Raw genomic sequence first — 20,179 nt, 5'->3', positions numbered from 1 at the left:
ATTTTGCAACTCACGGAGCTACGCCACAGGATTATTTTTCCTAGGGGGTCTGGTTTCTATCATGTCCCCATACAGAGGACATTGAAAGTAGTGTGTATAGGCATATGTTTTATGCTGTTTTTAATGTATGTTTTTAAAGTTTAGCACTGAAGTTTTGGTCTCAATAAAGATTTGTTTATATTGATTACATTGGCTCAGTGTGCACCTCTTTGCGCTTCTCTTTTCTTCTTTCTTTATAGTACTGTATTTATAAGCGCATTGGTAGCACCGGGCATATATGGTGAGAAATATTTAGGTGGTGCCCGCTCGACTTTCTTTTTCTGCCTATGGTGTTTTCCCATTTGTTTGGGGTTCTGAGTGGTGGCACGCCCATATATGTGTATATATATATAGAGAGCATTAAATAATAATTATCTTCACGTTTATTCATTAGCAGTCTACAATATGGCTTATGATCTCAACACCCGGGAGGCCTTATGGAACAGTCAGAGTGGGGATATTTTTCTTGATACACCAGTAAATGAAGGTTCGGATTTTAATAAACTTACCCGAGAACTCATGGACACACATAAAACCATCACGAAAATCTGGTGGAATGTTCGAACTTTAGAACAGTATCTAAAATTATCCATTTTTCCTCGAGGATTGAGGGTGCAAATTTTTCCGGCCTGGGAAGTCACTCCGGTTTTTAAAAGCATCTGGGAGGCAGGCCTGGCACAGTGCTCAAGAATCATGCTTAATCTGTTATTACAACATGATAATGAGACGTTATCAACCCTTAAACAAAAAATAAAGAATCTGGAGGCACAACTGTCGACCTATGACCCTATAACACAAGTACAGCCTTTTCAAAAAAATCTAAAGGACACGATTACGAAATTTGAGCAGGAGATCATGACAGGAAAGAAAACTAAATTACAACGGGACAAACAGGATTATGAAAAGGGTACAGCCTACAGGTGGAAACATTCGGGTAATAAAAGACCATTTTTTGCAACAAATCAACAGGACATGGGGGCCACAGCTGAGAGCAGTCTGAGCGATTTTTTAGCCTCAGACACAAGCGACACGGACGGAGGACAAGGCGGGGAAAGAGAAATAAGAAAAAACAGGCGACCACGCTATCAGCCCATGCTAGGGCAGAAGAAGAGCAGCAGGCGCCAGAAATAACTAATAACCAGCTCCAAATCATTAACCTATCCACATATACTTTGTCTGAGGCAGAGAGGTCAGTTCTTCAGAGGGGTCTCACTTTTTCTCCCATGCTAACTACGGATAAGTTTACCGTTATTAAAGATCTATATCTATTTTGCAGAAAAATTGTCTTGAAAGCATTACATCATAAACCAGAACTTTTTCCGGACTCCACAGCGACAGTAGATAGACGGGTTTTTCACGATCTCCTGGAACTCCTGAATGAAAACGATGACACTGCAGGTAGGAAAAGCTTTCCTCATAGACTACCCTCTACTACTACTCCTCCCTTGTCTCTCGTACCTTCGGTTAAAACCTTCTTTGAAGTGGTCAAGGCAGATATACATAAACTACCAATAATCAAAAATAAAGAACAAAATTTGTCAGTGACTGACAGGAAGGCCTTGGCTGGCTTAAAAACCAACAAGACATTCCTTATAAAGGAGGCAGACAAAGGGGGGAATGTAGTTCTGTGGCCAATAGAGATGTATTTGGAAGAGGTGTCTAAACAACTGACCAACATTAAAAACTATGTGAAATTGCCGTCGGATCCTACACTAGTATTTAATGGGAAGCTGGAAAGGCTACTGGATGCAGCACTGATGGAGGGAGTGATTAGAAAAAGAGAAAGAGACTATATATTTGTAAAAAAACCAGTGATTCCCACATTCTACTTGGTACCTAAAGTCCATAAAAATCTCACGTGCCCTCCTGGAAGACCTATCGTCTCGGGTATTGGAGGTATAGGGGAAAGAGCCTGTGAATACATAGACTTTTTTCTTCAGCCGTTGGTACAGGATTTGCCGTCCTATATCAGAGATTCAACACATCTCATAGAGAAATTGAAAGATGTGAGACTGCCAGAGCAGGCCTGGCTGGTGACAGCCGATGTTTCTGCTCTTTACACCAGCATTGCACATGATGACGGATTAAGGGCAGTAGATCATTTTCTAAGAAGAGTGCATCCTGGGGAGCTCCCACATAATTCCTTCCTTTTGAGCCTGCTCAGGTTTGTGTTAACACACAATTATTTTATATTTGATTTTTCTTTTTTCAAACAGTTATCGGGTACCGCGATGGGTGCCCGCTGTGCTCCTTCCTTTGCCAACCTTTTCATGGGTTGGTGGGAGGAGACCAGCGTGTACCCGTCGCGGGCCTTTAGAGAAAATGTTTTATATTGGTTTCGGTTTATCGATGACATTTTTTTTATCTGGGCAGGCTCAAGGGAGGGATGTGAGGACTTCCTCCGGATGCTGAATGATAATGTATATAACATTTATTTAACCTTTGAAATATCCTTGTCTACAGTGGGATTTCTAGATCTAAGACTCATCCGTCAAAATGACATCATATATACAGACCTGTTCCGGAAAAACACGGCAGCTAATGGATTATTGGATTTTAAAAGTTTCCATCCTCATCATCTGAAGAAAAATTTACCTACTGGTCAATTTCACAGAATCCGGAGGAACTGTACCCTACAGAGTGATTTTTGCTCTCAAGCTAAGGCCCTCTCAACGCGTCTGCAGGCAAGAGGTTATCCGAGATCGATTATAAAAAATGCCCTACAGCAAACTAAATCTATCCCAAGGACACAACTGTTAAAACCGAGAAACAGGAAAGTGGATAACGAACTCAGGTATATAACTACATTCCACAATCATTGGAAGGAAGTCTCCGAATTATTCAGGAGACACTGGAACATCCTGAAAACAGACCCTAAGGTGACAGACCTTGTACCAGAGCGCCCTCTAATTACAGCTAGGAGGGCACCAAATTTACGAGACTCCCTCTCAAGGAGCCACTTTATTAAACCAACTTTGAAACTGGGCAGGGGATGTACCCTCAGAGGTATGTATCCATGCGGGGAATGCAATATTTGCTCGTTGGTAAGCAGGGGCTCCTGCTTTGCCAATCCCCTAGATGGGACTGAGTATAATTTAAAGGACTATATGAACTGTAAAACATCTAATGTGATCTATGCTTTGACATGCTCTTGCCCCAAGACCTATGTAGGACAGACTTCCCAGGAGCTTCGCAAAAGAGTACAACAGCATATCTCTAATATTAATTGCGCCAAACAAGATATATCCAAAGGCAAAATGGTTTCCACAGTAGCCATGCATTTTTTGCAGGTTCATTCTAGCAATACTCGGGATCTGCGGGTTACCGGCCTGCAGAAAATTCCACCAAATATCCGCAGAAGGGACAGACAGGGGGAATTGCTCAGACTAGAGGCCCGCTGGATATACCAGTTGGGATCAGTATCACCAGGGGGCCTCAATGAGGATCTCCTCTATACAGGATTCCTTCTGCCCTAGATGGGTTCATCATCATTTTTTAATTTTTTTTTTTTTTTTTTTTTTTTCTCTCTCTTGGGATAACATGGTAAAATATTACTCACACTAGTGGACCAGAGTCCGTATTTTTGGACGCTTGGTTAACAGCGTTCTGTATTGCATAGATGCACAAACAGTTTATCATCTAGTGGAAAACTGATGCCCGTAAGGCAATAGATAGGACTTTTCTGGATCTTAATAAACACTGTGTAGGAATAACAAGAGATTTACTATTACCTCATCAACAATGGAGTTCTAAGAACGAATTATTATAGGAATGACTTCCCTGTAGATATTGCGTAGGCATACTTAGTAATGGTGGTTATAGGGCTGGCGATGGGCTCTAGCAACAGCGCGTCGTGCAGGCGCAATAAGCGAACCATATCGGTAGATCAGCGTCTGGTTTCTAGGACGCCAAGAAACTATGAAGTGATGTATTTTGGTCGCACTGCGCAGGCGCGACTAGCGGACGCTTACTATCGGAATATGGTGCAGGTGTAAAGTATATCTACATTAGTGGACCAGCGTCTGTATCTCCAGACGCCAGGCAATTAGGGGATTATATTGCATAGATGCACAATTAGTATATCTTGCAGCTGGCAACTCATGCCCGTATGGCTTTACAATAGACATGATTTTCCCAGATTTTGATAGCACTGCGCAGGTGCACAAAGGAGATAAACAATTTTTTTTTTTTTTTTTTTTTTTTTTTTTCCTAATTAACTATGGAGTTTTCCAAAAGAGAAAAATGTATTTTATAGGTATGATTTCTCCGCAAGTACTGCGCAAACGCATTCAGTAAATAGTCATTATAGGGCTGGCGCCGGACTTTAGTAATAGCGTATCACGCAGGCGCAAAAGCGGCCTGCATTGAAAGACAAATGTCCGGTTCCAGGACGCTGTATAATTAAGATGCATTTTGTTCGCATTGCGCAGACGCGGAAAATGGAGGACACCTATTGGACTGACGTCAGGCCTCTAAGACGCTCGGTAACCAAGGGAACTTCTCACAAGTTTCACTTCACCAATCGGAGTCTACATTGCACAGCAGAGAAGGGAGGGGAACTGTGACATAATTAGACCGTCTACAAATAAGGACAGGTTTTACTTATCCCCACTCAAGACTTACTGACTGGTTCCTATTGGTCAGAGACTGCCGAACACAGGTGTCGGCATTAGCTGACCAATAAGTAAGTGCACTTACGCTATATATGCTGGACACGACTTGTATATCATCATTTCCCCTGACGAAGCCACCAGGAGTGGCGATACGCGTAGGGAGCCTCCAGACCCTGTCTCCTAGTGAGTATATTACTTATTTATCTTCACATGCAGTGGGTGATGCCTGTGGTTCCATTTCTGTTTTTTTTTTTTTTTTTTTTTTTTTTTTTTTTCTAAATGTATCATAATATTGTTTATGTGCATTTCCATGCCCACAATATATGAAGGGCTCATTGTTTAGTACTTAGTGGACATATTAAATGGATATCTGCATGTTCTTAATTAGTCATCTAAACCTTGGGATATCATAGTATTATTATATATAACAAGAGCCGGATATCTATTTTGGACATTATTAAACCACGTCAGGACGGCACCACAGGACACTTATCTGCATTGCTCTGACTTTATACTATTTTGCAACTCACGGAGCTACGCCACAGGATTATTTTTCCTAGGGGGTCTGGTTTCTATCATGTCCCCATACAGAGGACATTGAAAGTAGTGTGTATAGGCATATGTTTTATGCTGTTTTTAATGTATGTTTTTAAAGTTTAGCACTGAAGTTTTGGTCTCAATAAAGATTTGTTTATATTGATTACATTGGCTCAGTGTGCACCTCTTTGCGCTTCTCTTTTCTTCTTTCTTTATAGTTTGTTTGATTAATGTTATGACATGTATGTAGTTTGTTAAAAAGGGTTTTAAACGTTGTTATATTGTGTTGTTTCTTGTGTTATGTTGGTTTTGTATGTTTAATGATTTGTTATAAAAAAAATTAATAAACTTAGTTTTGTTTTGTTCAAAATGTATATTTTGCGTGATATTTACCACTTGTAGGTGAGGTGAAGACACACGCGAGGCTGTTTTTTTTTTTACTTTTTCAACAACCTACAATGTAGTAAAAAAAATAATTTTACAATTCATGTATCAATTTATGTGTAAAAAAAAACATAATTTGTGGCATGTACCTGTTTGGACACTTTGGACAGTTTTTTTGGGGGGTGGCCTGGCAGGTTCGGGATAAGAAGATTCCTATTTGCAATAAAAACATGATTACACATGATTACCTAAATACACTCGAGTGACACACAACATTTATTGTGGCTTTTTAAAACGCAAGCCTACCGATTGTGACGAGAAGACTGCAGACACGCTGCTGCTGCTGCTGCTGCTGCTCTCACTGTCCGATATCTGTGTACAAACAAAACAATACATTCAGCACACATACATCCGACGGCCACTACACACTCAAAGGATGTATATAGACATATAGAATATATAGAATTGGACTTACATTGCCTCAGGTCGCTCACACGATACACACACTATGTAGCTGGCGTTTCCATAGTTTGTCTGCAGAGTGCATGCTCCAAAATGGCTGAAATCATATTTCCTGTCACATGACCACATGGAAAAGCCTCATTAACGCAATCCAACACATGGTTTCATTTGGACATTTTGCTTGATATGCGTCTGGCTGCGTTTGCAATAGACTTCAATTGCAGAATTAACACTTGCGTTACCCGTGCGTTAGCTTGACCGGACCCGAAAACAATGCAGGCCGCATTGGAAGGTGCGTCACAAAAAACCAGAATGTTGCAACCACATGCCAATTTTGACATGCGTTACGATGCGTCATACTAATGCAAGTCTATGGAAGCGTTACAATGTCCGTTATATTGCGTTTTGCCTACTTAAAAACGTGTCCGTTAGACGAACTGCCCTAGTGCAATGTGAACCCAGACTTAGGGGCACATAACAGCTGATCAGATCAGCAGTCATGTGGTGGAAAAAGTGCGGGGGTGAGGTGTTCAATGTCAAATATATCCGTTATTTGACCTTAAGGGGTTAAATTTATGAAAATGTTGCACAGGGCATGAAATATTTGGGATACTTGTTTTTGGATCAGCTTGAAACAGAATTCTTACACATTGTACTAAGTAAATATCTCCCATTGTACAATGTCATAAACTCTCATCAAGCATTAATCTTTCATATGAAAATTTCAGTTCGTAATTTTCAAATTCAGTTTGGTGTTGTCTAAGTGAATGCATCATTACAAGTCTGTTCTGGTCCTTGCTGCTGACATCTGGCATAACATTTGCCCTGCATTTGCACCGTGAATGCTTTAGTAAGTTTTATTTTTGGGGTTAAGAATATAGAACATTTGCATTGAATCGTTCTCCCTTCTTTGTGGTTTAGTCACATACTTGCCTGTCAAACAACACGAAAGGTAAATATAAACACTACTAAGCTATGCAGCTTCTTGACTAAGCACATACAGAATAAAGTCAAGGAAGAGCAAACATACTAGGCAGGCAATCACTTTTCCTGTGTCAAAATGTGAGAAGCATTCTTAAAAAAAAAAAATTTAACTTGTTACATGCTATAGTTGCACGCAAAACTTTTCAATCCCTATTTGCAAATTAGGTTTTTTAGTGTGAGGGTTGCATTTCACGGTTCTCTGTCAGCATACATGTTGCTCCCTACTTCACACCATCAGGGCTTCCTCTAGGAGGGTGAGGCTTCCCTCCAAACACTTGTTCAGAAATAGAGACACAGTCCAGCTCCAACTTTAAACGGGTAACTTTACTGTTATCTGTTCCCAGTCCATTCACATCAATTACAGCAAACACTTCGGGTTCCACACAGTTTGCCTCTTTCACTTTCCCTGTGCTTTCCCTGTCATCCTTCAGCATGTACCCGGGTCATCCGTCCCATCTGGCCTCACAGCATCCTCCCTGTCCAGCTTCACCACACTCCAGAGCTCCCCTGTCCATTTTGCACCAGACAAAAGGGCATCTGCCCATGTAGTAATCTGCCACATGATGAGCGACCTGTATTGCTGTACTGCTGCTAGCTGTCTTATTACAACCTGTGCTGTTATAATCTGTGCTGCCATCTGTGGACCTTAGGCCCTGAATGGCTGGGCTCCTGTCTTCAAACGTTATGGGGATGATTGCTCTGCTCTCTGGCCCAACTGACAATAATGCCGGATGCTCCCGGGCTTAACCACAGCTAGCCCCTCCTACATTAACTATTTACACTCTGAGCATACCTTAGTATAATCTAACTTGTTTTTCTTATCTTTCAGGTTACATCGGGGGCTTATCTACAGCACTACAGAATGCTGTAGATAAGCCACTGATGACGGTGGACACAATTTATAGGGCCAAAATGAGGCGACAGATTCCCTTTAACAAGAGGCAGGGAATCGTTGGCTCTGTGGGGAGTGAAAAAGCGATACATGAAAAATGCATCATGTCTGTGAGGAAGGTCTTGCAATATTTACCTCATGGATAAGGACAGCAATTTGCATTAGCATTATTATTTATGCCACTTGTGGCAGTCCAACTCACATGGTGGTATACTGAGGTAGAATATCGGAACACTGTATCTTTAAATCCTGGGTTGGTTTGTTAATATGCGGCATAAACCAACACAAGGGAAAATAACCCAACCTCTTCAGTTAAAACAGGAAAACAACAAAGAAAAAACAAAAATGCTGCAACACAATCCATGCATTGCGGTTGGCATCCCGCTCTGAAGCAACACAGGTTCAGTCTATCCTCTACAAAACACAAAACCACTGGGGACTCCTCTCTCCAGTCTTGCTGAACCCAGTCTGCCTGTAGAGCCCATTTATTTAAACAACAGGCACAGAGCTGCTACGAGATTTTGGTCTTTATTTCACACCATTCACCAGGCTTGAGGTTTAGCGGCACCAACCACTCATTTGTCTGTTGTTTGATCCCTGTTCACAGCTCCTGCAGGGTGTGGGATTATCCCACCAACTAGATGGGTTTCAGAACAGCCTGCTGTCGTTTCCTCCTGGCTGTGCTGAAGTTGGTCATGCAGGTGTTATGCTGACTGGATGAAGAGGTGGTGAAGGAAGCGGAGTAGGAGGAGGAAGCAACATAAACAGAGAAACATCCAGCACTCCTCGGAGCTGGTAGGACATGCGAGAAAATGCTTTCTGCCTCAGGCCCAGCCACCACTACATTTACCTAGTTTGTGCAGAGCCATGGGGGACCTTGAAGTCCAGCCTCCCTTTCCTAATCCATGCCCCTGCCCACTAGTGGGTTGAGGATTCCCCATATCAGAGGTAGGTACAAGCCTGACGAAGGTGCTGCATAGGCCCCCTCACCCCTTTCCCAAGCGACCCTGTGCTTTACCTTCATTGTTGTGGGTGACGATGCAGTGTGGACACTGTAATTCCAGCTCCAGTAGCGTACACTAAAGCTGCTGTACTTACAAAGCTCATAGTTGGATCTTGGGATCGAGCTGACGGTCTGTCTCAAGGCCCTCCCAAGTACTCATCATCAAACAGAATAAGTGGTTGAGCACAGTGCCCCCACAGAGCCTGTTTTCAGAGTACCTGCACCGAGACTGTTATGCAACGTACACCTCAGTCAGGATGTTTTGCAGAGTACACCCACAAAGGCTGTTTTCAGACTACGTCCAAATAGGCTGTTTTGCAGAGTACCCCCAACAAGGCTGTTTTGCTGAGTACCCCCCAAAGAGGCTGTTTTGTTTAGTACCCCCACAGAGGCTGTTTTGCAAAGTACCCCCCCACAATGCTGTTTTGTATAGTACTCCCACATAGGCTGTTTTGCAGAGTACCCCCCAACGAGGCTGTATTGTAGCGTACCCCCACAGAACCTAACACTGTCCCTCACTCAATCCTGTCCCTACGCTAATCAAAACACAATGGCTACACCACCCGTGACCCAGAAGTTATACAGGCTGGGTCACATGGTGCGCCGATGAATCACAATCATGCCATATTTGGAAAAGCTTGGCCTTTCAATAAGCTTTATTCGTTGAGAAGTCAGTGTTTGGATTTCAGAACCCTGAAATTGACAGTTCTGGTTTGCTCATCTGTACTCACTGGTTCATTTCCATCACCCTATCATCCAGTTTATAAGAAATCAAAGTTTCAGTCAATTCTCTGACTTTGATCAAATAAATGGATTGTACAGAGGCTGTTTCCTAGCACCAGCGCCAGTGTCGGACTGGGGTGTCAAGGGCCCATCAGTGAGCCTTACTTCTATACCAAGAAAGATATCTGAACAAATTATTGAACAGCATGTATGCAAGTAGCATGGGTTTGTAGCAAACAAGTCATGCCAGACTAATCTAATTTGCTTCTATGATGGAATCACTAACTGGTGGTTCAAGAAAATGCGGTAGATATAATATATCTCGACTTCAGCAAAGCATTTCATGCTATCCTTATTGGAAAAATGACCAAGTATGGGATTGACATGGCTACAGTTAGATGGATTCATAACTGGCTCAGTGATCTTACTCAAAGAGTGGCAATAAATTGTTGCACAGCCAGTTGGAAGTGTTTCACGTGGGGTACCACAAGGCTCTGCCTTGGCCCCAGTGTTGTTCAACATTTTTATAAATTATCTAGATAAAGGAACTGAAAGTAAACTAATCAGATTTGCGGATGAAGCAAAGCTAGAAGAGATAACTAACACTAGAAAAGACAGAGAAAGGATTCAGAAGCATCCAAATAAGCTTGAACAATGGGTAGTGACTAATAGAATGGTATTTAACAGGGAGAAATGCAAGATTCTACATCTGAGCAAGAAAAACAAAAATTGCATCTACAGAATGTGAGAAATAGAATTAAGCAGCAGCACGTGTGAAATAGACTTGGGTATACTAATAGATCACAGGCTGCACATGAGTCAACAGTGTGATGCAGCAGCAATCACAGTTCTAGGATGTATTAGGAGAAGCATAGAGTCTAGATCACATGAAGAAATTATCCCCCTCTACTCATCCTTGGTCAGGTCTCATCTGGAATACTGTGTCCAGTTCTGGACACCACATTTTAAAAAAGACCTTGAAAGACTGGAGGAAGTTCAGAGAAGAGCTACCAGGATGGTGAACGGATTGCAAAATATGTCCTATGAGGAATGGTTAAAGGATCTGGGAATGTTTTGCTTGCAAAAAAAAGGCTAAGAGGAGACTTAATAGCTGTCTTCAAATATCTGAAGGGATGTCGCAGTGTAGAGGGATCATCCTTATTCTCATTTGCACATGGAAACACGAGAAGCAATGGAATGAAACTGAAAGGGAGAAAATACAGATTAGGTATTGGAAAAAACTTTTTCACAGTGAGGGTAATCAATGAGTGTAACAGGCTGCCACGAGAGGCGGTGAGTTCTCCTTCAATGGAAGCCTTCAAACAGAGTCTGGACAGACATCTATCTGAGACAGTTTAGTGAATCCTGCATTGAGCAGGGGGTTGGACATGATGACCCTGGAGATCCCTTCAAACTCTAACATTCTATGGTTCTATGAAGTAAAAACAATAGTGAAAAAATGAAAAATGGCAGTATGTTAGTAAAGTATGCAGTTTGTTTTATGAAATGTGGTAACAGATCCACTTGATAAGTACTTTAAAAGGAGTCTGTCAGAAGGTTTTTGTTATGTAATATGAGAGCACCATGATGTAGGAGCACAGTTTCTGATTACAGCGATATGTCAATTACTGGGCTGTGTTTTATGGTTTCAATACAGTCTGTGTTTTATCAGCAGGAAATTATCACTGCTAGACAACTGGCCTTGTGCTTCCTAGTACAGCCACTAAGATCTATTCATTAAAATGTACTTTGTTCATGGGACAACCCCTTTAGGTTTGTTTCATATGAAAGGGTATCATAGTTATATTTGATTATAACGAAAAACTTCCTCCATTGTAAACATTTTTTTAATAACTATCACGGTTGGCCCGTGACAATTTTACCATGCTTTTAATTTTGGCCTTCTGTATATTTGAGTTTGACACACCTGTACTAGAGTAAGATTTTTGAAGAGGCACAAAAATGTTGAGCAAATGTGGCTTGTGGATATGGGATCCAAATAAGCCTTTTAGCACATATTTTATCTTTTATGTTCTTCAGGTGAAGTATTGTACTTGACATGGGAATATCAAGATATGATAGTTAGTGGAGAGTACAGGTTGGGTCGAGTGTTTTACCAGCACATAAGGAGAGCTGCAGTATATTAGCTGCCTATGACTGAGAACAGAAATTATATGACGCAAAGCATGAAGCAAGTCATTACCACCGCCATATAATTGTTGGCGAGTTTTCATCTTTGTTTTTTTCTAAATAATTTTCCTTATCAATACATGTTAAAATTTCATTAAAGGATGTTAAGCTATACGGGTAAATAAAAATGTACCGTATATACTCGAGTATAAGCCGACCCGAGTATAAGCCGACCCCCCTAATTTTGCCACAAAAAACTGGGAAAACTTATTGACTCGAGTATAAGCCTAGGGTAGAAAATGCAGCAGCTACTGGTGAATATCAAAAAAAAAAATAGATGCTCCATACCATTCATTATTGCCCCATAGATGCTCCATATACAACTGTGCTATATAGAATGCTCTGCACCGTTCATTATTGCCCCATAGATGCTCCTTATAAAGCTGTGCCATATAGAATGCTCTGCACCGTTCATTATGGCCCCATAGATGCCCCTTATAATGCTGTGCCATATATAATGCTCTGCACCTTTGATTATGGCCCCATAGATGCCCCTTATAATGCTGTGCCATATATGCTCTGCACCTTTGATTATTGCCCCATAGATGTTCCTTATAATGCTGTGCCATATATGCTCTGCACCTTTGATTATGGCCCCATAGGTGCTCCTTATAATGCTGTGCCATATATGCTCTGCACCTTTGATTATGGCCCCATAGATGCTCCTTATAATGCTGTGCCATATATGCTCTGCACCTTTGATTATGGCCCCATAGGTGCTCCTTATAATGCTGTGCCATATATGCTCTGCACCTTTGATTATGGCCCCATAGATGCTCCTTATAATGCTGTGCCATATATGCTCTGCACCTTTGATTATGGCCCCATAGATGCTCCTTATAATGCTGTGCCATATATGCTCTGCACCTTTGATTATGGCCCCATAGATGCCCCTTATAATGCTGTGCCATATATGCTCTGCACCTTTGATTATGGCCCCATAGATGCTCCTTATAATGCTGTGCCATATATGCTCTGCACCTTTGATTATGGCCCCATAGATGCCCCTTATAATGCTGTGCCATATATGCTCTGCACCTTTGATTATGGCCCCATAGATGCCCCTTATAATGCTGTGCCATATATGCTCTGCACCTTTGATTATGGCCCCATAGATGCCCCTTATAATGCTGTGCCATATATGCTCTGCACCTGATTATGGCCCCATAGGTGCCCCTTATAATGCTGTGCCATATATGCTCTGCACCTTTGATTATGGCCCCATAGATGCTCCTTATAATGCTGTGCCATATATGCTCTGCACCTTTGATTATGGCCCCATAGATGCCCCTTATAATGCTGTGCCATATATGCTCTGCACCTTTGATTATGGCCCCATAGATGCCCCTTATAATGCTGTGCCATTTATGCTCTGCACCTTTGATTATGGCCCCATAGGTGCTCCTTATAATGCTGTGCCATATATGCTCTGCACCTTTGATTATGGCCCCATAAATGCTCCTTATAATGCTGTGCCATATATGCTCTGCACCTTTGATTATGGCCCCATAGATGCCCCTTATAATGCTGTGCCATATATGCTCTGCACCTTTGATTATGGCCCCATAGATGCCCCTTATAATGCTGTGCCATATATGCTCTGCACCTTTGATTATGGCCCCATAGATGCCCCTTATAATGCTGTGCCATATATGCTCTGCACCTTTGATTATGGCCCCATAAATGCTCCTTATAATGTTGTGCCATATATGCTCTGCACCTTTGATTATGGCCCCATAAATGCTCCTTATAATGCTGTGCCATATATGCTCTGCACCTTTGATTATGGCCCCATAGATGCCCCTTATAATGCTGTGCCATATATGCTCTGCACCTTTGATTATGGCCCCATAGATGCCCCTTATAATGCTGTGCCATATATGCTCTGCACCTTTGATTATGGCCCCATAGATGCCCCTTATAATGCTGTTCCATATATGCTCTGCACCTTTGATTATGGCCCCATAGGTGCCTGTTGTGAATTCTGTGGCTGAGTTCACTTCTGTGGTCACAAGTGGTATTGCAGTCTCTGGGCTTCCTCCCTCAGGTGTTTTGGTGAGCTCGTTGGCTGCCTTGCTATTTAGCTCCACCTGAGTCTGTCTTCCTTGCTCCTTGTCAATGTTCCAGTGTTGGATCTGAGCTACTGCATCTTTCCTTGGGCCTGCTGCTCTGCTAGATAAGTGCTTCTAGTTTGTTTTCTGTTTTTTTTTTCTGTCCAGCTTGCTATTGTCTTTTGCTGGAAGCTCTGAGAAGCAGAGGGGTGCACCGCCGTGCTGTTAGTTCGGCACGGTGGGTCTTTTTGCCCCTTTGCGTGGTTTTCGTTTTAGGGTTTTTTGTAGACTGCATAGTTCTCTTTGCTATCCTCGCTCTGTCTAGAATATCGGGCCTCACTTTGCTGAATCTATTTCATTCCTACGTTTGTCTTTTCATCTTGCTAACAGTCATTATATGTGGGGGGCTGCCTATTCCTTTGGGGTATTTCTCTGAGGTAAGTCAGGCTTGTATTTCTATCTTCAGGCTAGTCAGCTCCTCAGGCAGTGCCGAGTTGCATAGGTAGTTGTTAGGCGCAATCCACTGCTGCTTATAGTTGTGTGAGGATAGATCAGGTACTGCAGTCTACAGAGATTCCACGTCTCAGAGCTCGTCCTATTGTTTTTGGTTATTGCCAGATCTCTGTATGTGCGCTGATTACTGCACGCTGTGTTGCCTGATTGCCAGCCATAACAGTACAAGGAGCCTCACCAATGATTCCCAATAGAGGGAAAAAAGAAATCCTGACAGCATTTTTTTTTCTTAGCTCTGTCTTCAGTCTTTTTTTTCCCCTAGACATTAGAGTGCTTCAGGACACAGCTGTGGACATGGATATTCAGGCTCTGTGCTCCTCAATGGATAATCTCGTTGTAAATGTACAAAAGATTCAAGATACTATTGATCAGAAATCGATGCTAGAACCAAGAATTCCGATTCCTGATTTGTTTTTTGGTGACAGAACTAAGTTCCTGAGCTTCAGAAATAATTGTAAGCTATTTTTGGCCTTGAAACCTCATTCTTCTGGTAATCCTATTCAACAGGTTTTGATTATTATTTCTTTTTTGCGCGGCGACCCACAGGACTGGGCGTTTTCTCTTGCACCAGGAGATTCTGCATTGAGTAATGTTGATGCATTTTTCCTGGCGCTCGGATTGCTTTACGATGAGCCTAATTCAGTGGATCAGGCTGAGCAAAATCTGCTGGCTTTATGCCAGGGTCAGGATGATGTAGAAGTATATTGTCAGAAATTTAGGAAATGGTCAGTACTCACTCTGTGGAATGAATCTGCACTAGCGGCTTTGTTCAGAAAGGGTCTCTCTGAAGCTCTTAAGGATGTAATGGTGGGATTTCCTATGCCTGCTGGTTTGAATGAGTCTATGTCCTTGGCCATTCAGATCGGTCGTCGCTTGCGCGAGCGTAAATCTGTGCACCATCTGGCGGTACTGCCTGAGAGTAAACCTGAGCCTATGCAGTGCGACAGGACTATGACTAAAGTAGAACGGCAAGAACACAGACGTCTGAACAGACTGTGTTTCTATTGTGGTGATTCTACTCATGCTATTTCTAATTGTCCTAAACGCACTAGGCGGTTCGATAGCTCTGCCGTTATTGGTACTGTACAGTCCAAATTCCTTTTGTCCATTACCTTAATGTGCTCTTTGTCATCGTATTCTGTCATGGCGTTTGTGGATTCAGGCGCTGCCCTGAATCTGATGGATTTGGATTATGCTAAACGTTGTGGATTTTTCTTGGAGCCTTTGCGGTGTCCTATTCCGTTGAGAGGAATTGATGCTACACCTTTGGCCAAGAATAAGCCTCAGTACTGGGCCCAGCTGACCATGTGCATGGCTCCTGCACATCAGGAAGTTATTCGCTTTCTGGTACTGCATAATTTGCATGATGTGGTCGTGTTGGGGTTGCCATGGCTACAAACCCATAATCCAGTATTGGATTGGAACTCTATGTCGGTAACCAGCTGGGGTTGTCAGGGAGTACATGGTGATGTTCCATTTTTGTCTATTTCGTCATCCATTCCTTCTGACATCCCAGAGTTCTTGTCGGACTTTCAGGATGTATTTGAAGAGTCCAAGTCTGATGCCCTACCTCCGCATAGGAATTGTGATTGTGCTATCGATTTGATTCCTGGTAGTAAATTCCCTAAGGGTCGTTTATTTAATTTGTCCGTACCTGAACACACCGCTATGCGCAGTTATGTGAAGGAGTCCCTGGAGAAGGGACATATTCGCCCATCGTCGTCACCATTGGGAGCAGGGTTCTTTTTTGTAGCCAAGAAGGATGGTTCGCTAAGACCGTGTATTGATTACCGCCTTCTTAATAAGATCACTGTTAAGTTTCAGTATCCCTTGCCATTGATTTCTGACTTGTTTGCTCGGATTAAGGGGGCTAGTTGGTTTACTAAGATTGATCTTCGTGGTGCGTATAATCTGGTGAGAATCAGGCAGGGAGATGAATGGAAAACGGCATTTAATACGCCCGAGGGTCATTTTGAGTATCTGGTGATGCCGTTCGGACTTGCCAATGCTCCATCTGTTTTTCAGTCTTTTATGCATGACATTTTCCGTGAGTATCTGGATAAATTCTTGATTGTTTACTTGGATGACATTTTGATCTTCTCAGATGATTGGGAGTCTCATGTGAAGCAAGTCAGAATGGTTTTCCAGGTACTGCGTGCTAATTCCTTGTTCGTGAAGGGATCAAAGTGTCTCTTCGGTGTGCAGAAAGTTTCATTTTTGGGGTTCATCTTTTCCCCTTCTACTATCGAGATGGATCCGGTTAAGGTTCAGGCCATCCAGGATTGGACTCAGCCGACATCTCTAAAAAGTCTGCAGAAATTCCTGGGCTTTGCTAATTTTTATCGTCGCTTCATCTGTAATTTTTCTAGCATTGCCAGACCATTGACCGATTTGACCAAGAAGGGTGCTGATTTGGTTAATTGGTCTTCTGCTGCCGTGGAAGCTTTTCAGGAGTTGAAGCGTCGTTTTTGCTGTGCCCCTGTGTTGTGTCAACCTGATGTTTCTCTTCCGTTCCAGGTCGAGGTTGATGCTTCTGAGATTGGTGCAGGGGCGGTTTTGTCACAGAGAGGTTCTGGTTGCTCAGTGTTCAAACCATGTGCTTTCTTTTCCAGGAAATTTTCTGCTGCTGAGCGTAATTATGATGTGGGCAACCGAGAGTTGCTGGCCATGAAGTGGGCATTCGAGGAGTGGCGTCATTGGCTTGAGGGTGCTAAGCATCGCGTGGTGGTTTTGACTGATCATAAGAACCTTACTTATCTTGAGTCTGCCAAGCGCTTGAATCCTAGACAGGCCCGTTGGTCGTTATTTTTTGCTCGTTTTGATTTTGTGATTTCATACCTTCCGGGCTCTAAAAATGTGAAGGCGGATGCTCTGTCTAGGAGTTTTGTGCCCGACTCTCCGGGGTTATCTGAGCCGGCGAGTATCCTCAAGGAAGGAGTCATTGTGTCTGCCATCTCCCCTGATTTGCGGAGAGTGTTGCAGAAATTTCAGGCTAATAAACCTGATCGTTGTCCGGCCGAGAAACTGTTCGTCCCTGATAGGTGGACTAGTAAAGTTATCTCTGAACTTCATTGTTCGGTGCTGGCCGGTCATCCAGGAATCTTTGGTACCAGGGAGTTGGTTGCTAGATCCTTCTGGTGGCCATCTCTGTCACGGGATGTGCGTGCTTTTGTGCAGTCCTGTGGAATTTGTGCTAGGGCTAAGCCCTGCTGTTCACGTGCCAGTGGGTTGCTTTTGCCCTTGCCGGTCCCGAAGAGGCCTTGGACACATATTTCGATGGATTTCATTTCTGACCTTCCCGTTTCTCAAAAAATGTCGGTCATTTGGGTGGTCTGTGATCGCTTTTCTAAAATGGTCCATCTGGTGCCCTTGGTTAAATTGCCTTCCTCCTCTGATTTGGTGCCTTTGTTCTTCCAGCATGTGGTTCGTTTACATGGCATTCCTGAGAATATTGTTTCTGACAGAGGTTCCCAGTTTGTCTCGAGGTTCTGGCGAGCCTTTTGTGGTAGGATGGGCATTGACCTATCTTTCTCCTCGGCCTTCCATCCTCAGACTAATGGCCAGACCGAACGAACCAATCAGACCTTGGAAACATATCTGAGATGTTTTGTTTCCGCTGACCAGGATGATTGGGTGTCATTTTTGCCGTTGGCTGAGTTCGCCCTTAATAATCGGGCCAGCTCGGCTACCTTGGTCTCTCCATTTTTCTGCAATTCTGGGTTCCATCCTCGTTTCTCTTCAGGACAGGTTGAGTCTTCGGACTGTCCTGGTGTGGATTCTGTGGTGGACAGGTTGCAGCAGATCTGGACTCAGGTAGTGGACAATTTGACCTTGTCCCAGGAGAAGGCTCAGCTTTTCGCTAATCGCAGACGCCGTGTGGGACCCCGACTTCGTGTTGGGGATTTGGTTTGGTTATCTTCTCGTCATATTCCTATGAAGGTTTCCTCTCCTAAATTTAAACCTCGTTTTATTGGTCCGTATAGGATTTCTGAGATTCTCAATCCGGTGTCTTTTCGTCTGACCCTCCCAGACTCCTTTTCCATACATAATGTATTCCATAGGTCGTTGTTGAGGAGATACGTGGCACCTATGGTTCCATCTGTGGAGCCTCCTGCCCCTGTTTTGGTGGAGGGGGAATTGGAGTATATTGTGGAGAAGATTTTGGATTCTCGTGTCTCTAGACGGAAACTCCAGTATCTGGTCAAATGGAAGGGTTATGCTCAGGAAGATAATTCCTGGGTTTTTGCCTCTGATGTCCATGCCCCAGATCTTGTTCGTGCCTTTCATGTGGCTCATCCTGGTCGGCCTGGGGGTTCTGGTGAGGGTTCGGTGACCCCTCCTCAAGGGGGGGGTACTGTTGTGAATTCTGTGGCTGAGTTCACTTCTGTGGTCACAAGTGGTATTGCAGTCTCTGGGCTTCCTCCCTCAGGTGTTTTGGTGAGCTCGTTGGCTGCCTTGCTATTTAGCTCCACCTGAGTCTGTCTTCCTTGCTCCTTGTCAATGTTCCAGTGTTGGATCTGAGCTACTGCATCTTTCCTTGGGCCTGCTGCTCTGCTAGATAAGTGCTTCTAGTTTGTTTTCTGTTTTTTTTTCTGTCCAGCTTGCTATTGTCTTTTGCTGGAAGCTCTGAGAAGCAGAGGGGTGCACCGCCGTGCTGTTAGTTCGGCACGGTGGGTCTTTTTGCCCCTTTGCGTGGTTTTCGTTTTAGGGTTTTTTGTAGACTGCATAGTTCTCTTTGCTATCCTCGCTCTGTCTAGAATATCGGGCCTCACTTTGCTGAATCTATTTCATTCCTACGTTTGTCTTTTCATCTTGCTAACAGTCATTATATGTGGGGGGCTGCCTATTCCTTTGGGGTATTTCTTTGAGGTAAGTCAGGCTTGTATTTCTATCTTCAGGCTAGTCAGCTCCTCAGGCAGTGCCGAGTTGCATAGGTAGTTGTTAGGCGCAATCCACTGCTGCTTATAGTTGTGTGAGGATAGATCAGGTACTGCAGTCTACAGAGATTCCACGTCTCAGAGCTCGTCCTATTGTTTTTGGTTATTGCCAGATCTCTGTATGTGCGCTGATTACTGCACGCTGTGTTGCCTGATTGCCAGCCATAACAGGTGCCCCTTATAATGCTGTGCCATATATGCTCTGCACCTTTGATTATGGCCCCATAGATGCCCCTTATAATGCTGTGCCATTTATGCTCTGCACCTTTGATTATGGCCCCATAGGTGCTCCTTATAATGCTGTGCCATATATGCTCTGCACCTTTGATTATGGCCCCATAAATGCTCCTTATAATGCTGTGCCATATACGCTCTGCACCTTTGATTATGGCCCCATAGATGCCCCTTATAATGCTGTGCCATATATGCTCTGCACCTTTGATTATGGCCCCATAGATGCCCCTTATAATGCTGTGCCATATATGCTCTGCACCTTTGATTATGGCCCCATAGATGCCCCTTATAATGCTGTGCCATATATGCTCTGCACCTTTGATTATGGCCCCATAGGTGCCCCTTATAATGCTGTGCCATATATGCTCTGCACCTTTGATTATGGCCCCATAGATGCTCCTTATAATGCTGTGCCATATATGCTCTGCACCTTTGATTATGGCCCCATAGATGCTCCTTATAATGCTGTGCCATATAGAATGCTCTGCACCTTTGATTATGGCCCCATAGATGCTCCTTATAATGCTGTGCCATATATGCTCTGCACCTTTAATTATGGCACCATAAATGCTCCTTATAATGCTGTGCCATATATGCTCTGCACCTTTGATTATGGC

At 43.2% G+C, this 20,179-nt stretch overlaps 1 protein-coding gene across 1 annotated transcript; it reads left to right on the top strand.

The window, feature by feature from the left end:
* Window positions 1-732: 732 nt before the first annotated feature.
* On the top strand, window positions 733-3,549 carry LOC138637874 (uncharacterized). The gene is made up of 4 exons (XM_069726805.1): window positions 733-946; window positions 1,030-1,228; window positions 1,316-1,437; window positions 2,503-3,549. Exons 1-4 carry the CDS (start codon window positions 733-735, stop codon window positions 3,513-3,515), a joined length of 1,548 nt encoding a protein of 515 aa, XP_069582906.1. The 3' UTR covers window positions 3,516-3,549.
* Window positions 3,550-20,179: the final 16,630 nt, after the last annotated feature.

Source organism: Ranitomeya imitator, chromosome 5, assembly GCF_032444005.1.
Source record: "Ranitomeya imitator isolate aRanImi1 chromosome 5, aRanImi1.pri, whole genome shotgun sequence".
Lineage (NCBI taxonomy): Eukaryota > Metazoa > Chordata > Amphibia > Anura > Dendrobatidae > Ranitomeya > Ranitomeya imitator.
This window is presented reverse-complemented; position numbering and strand designations above follow the sequence as displayed.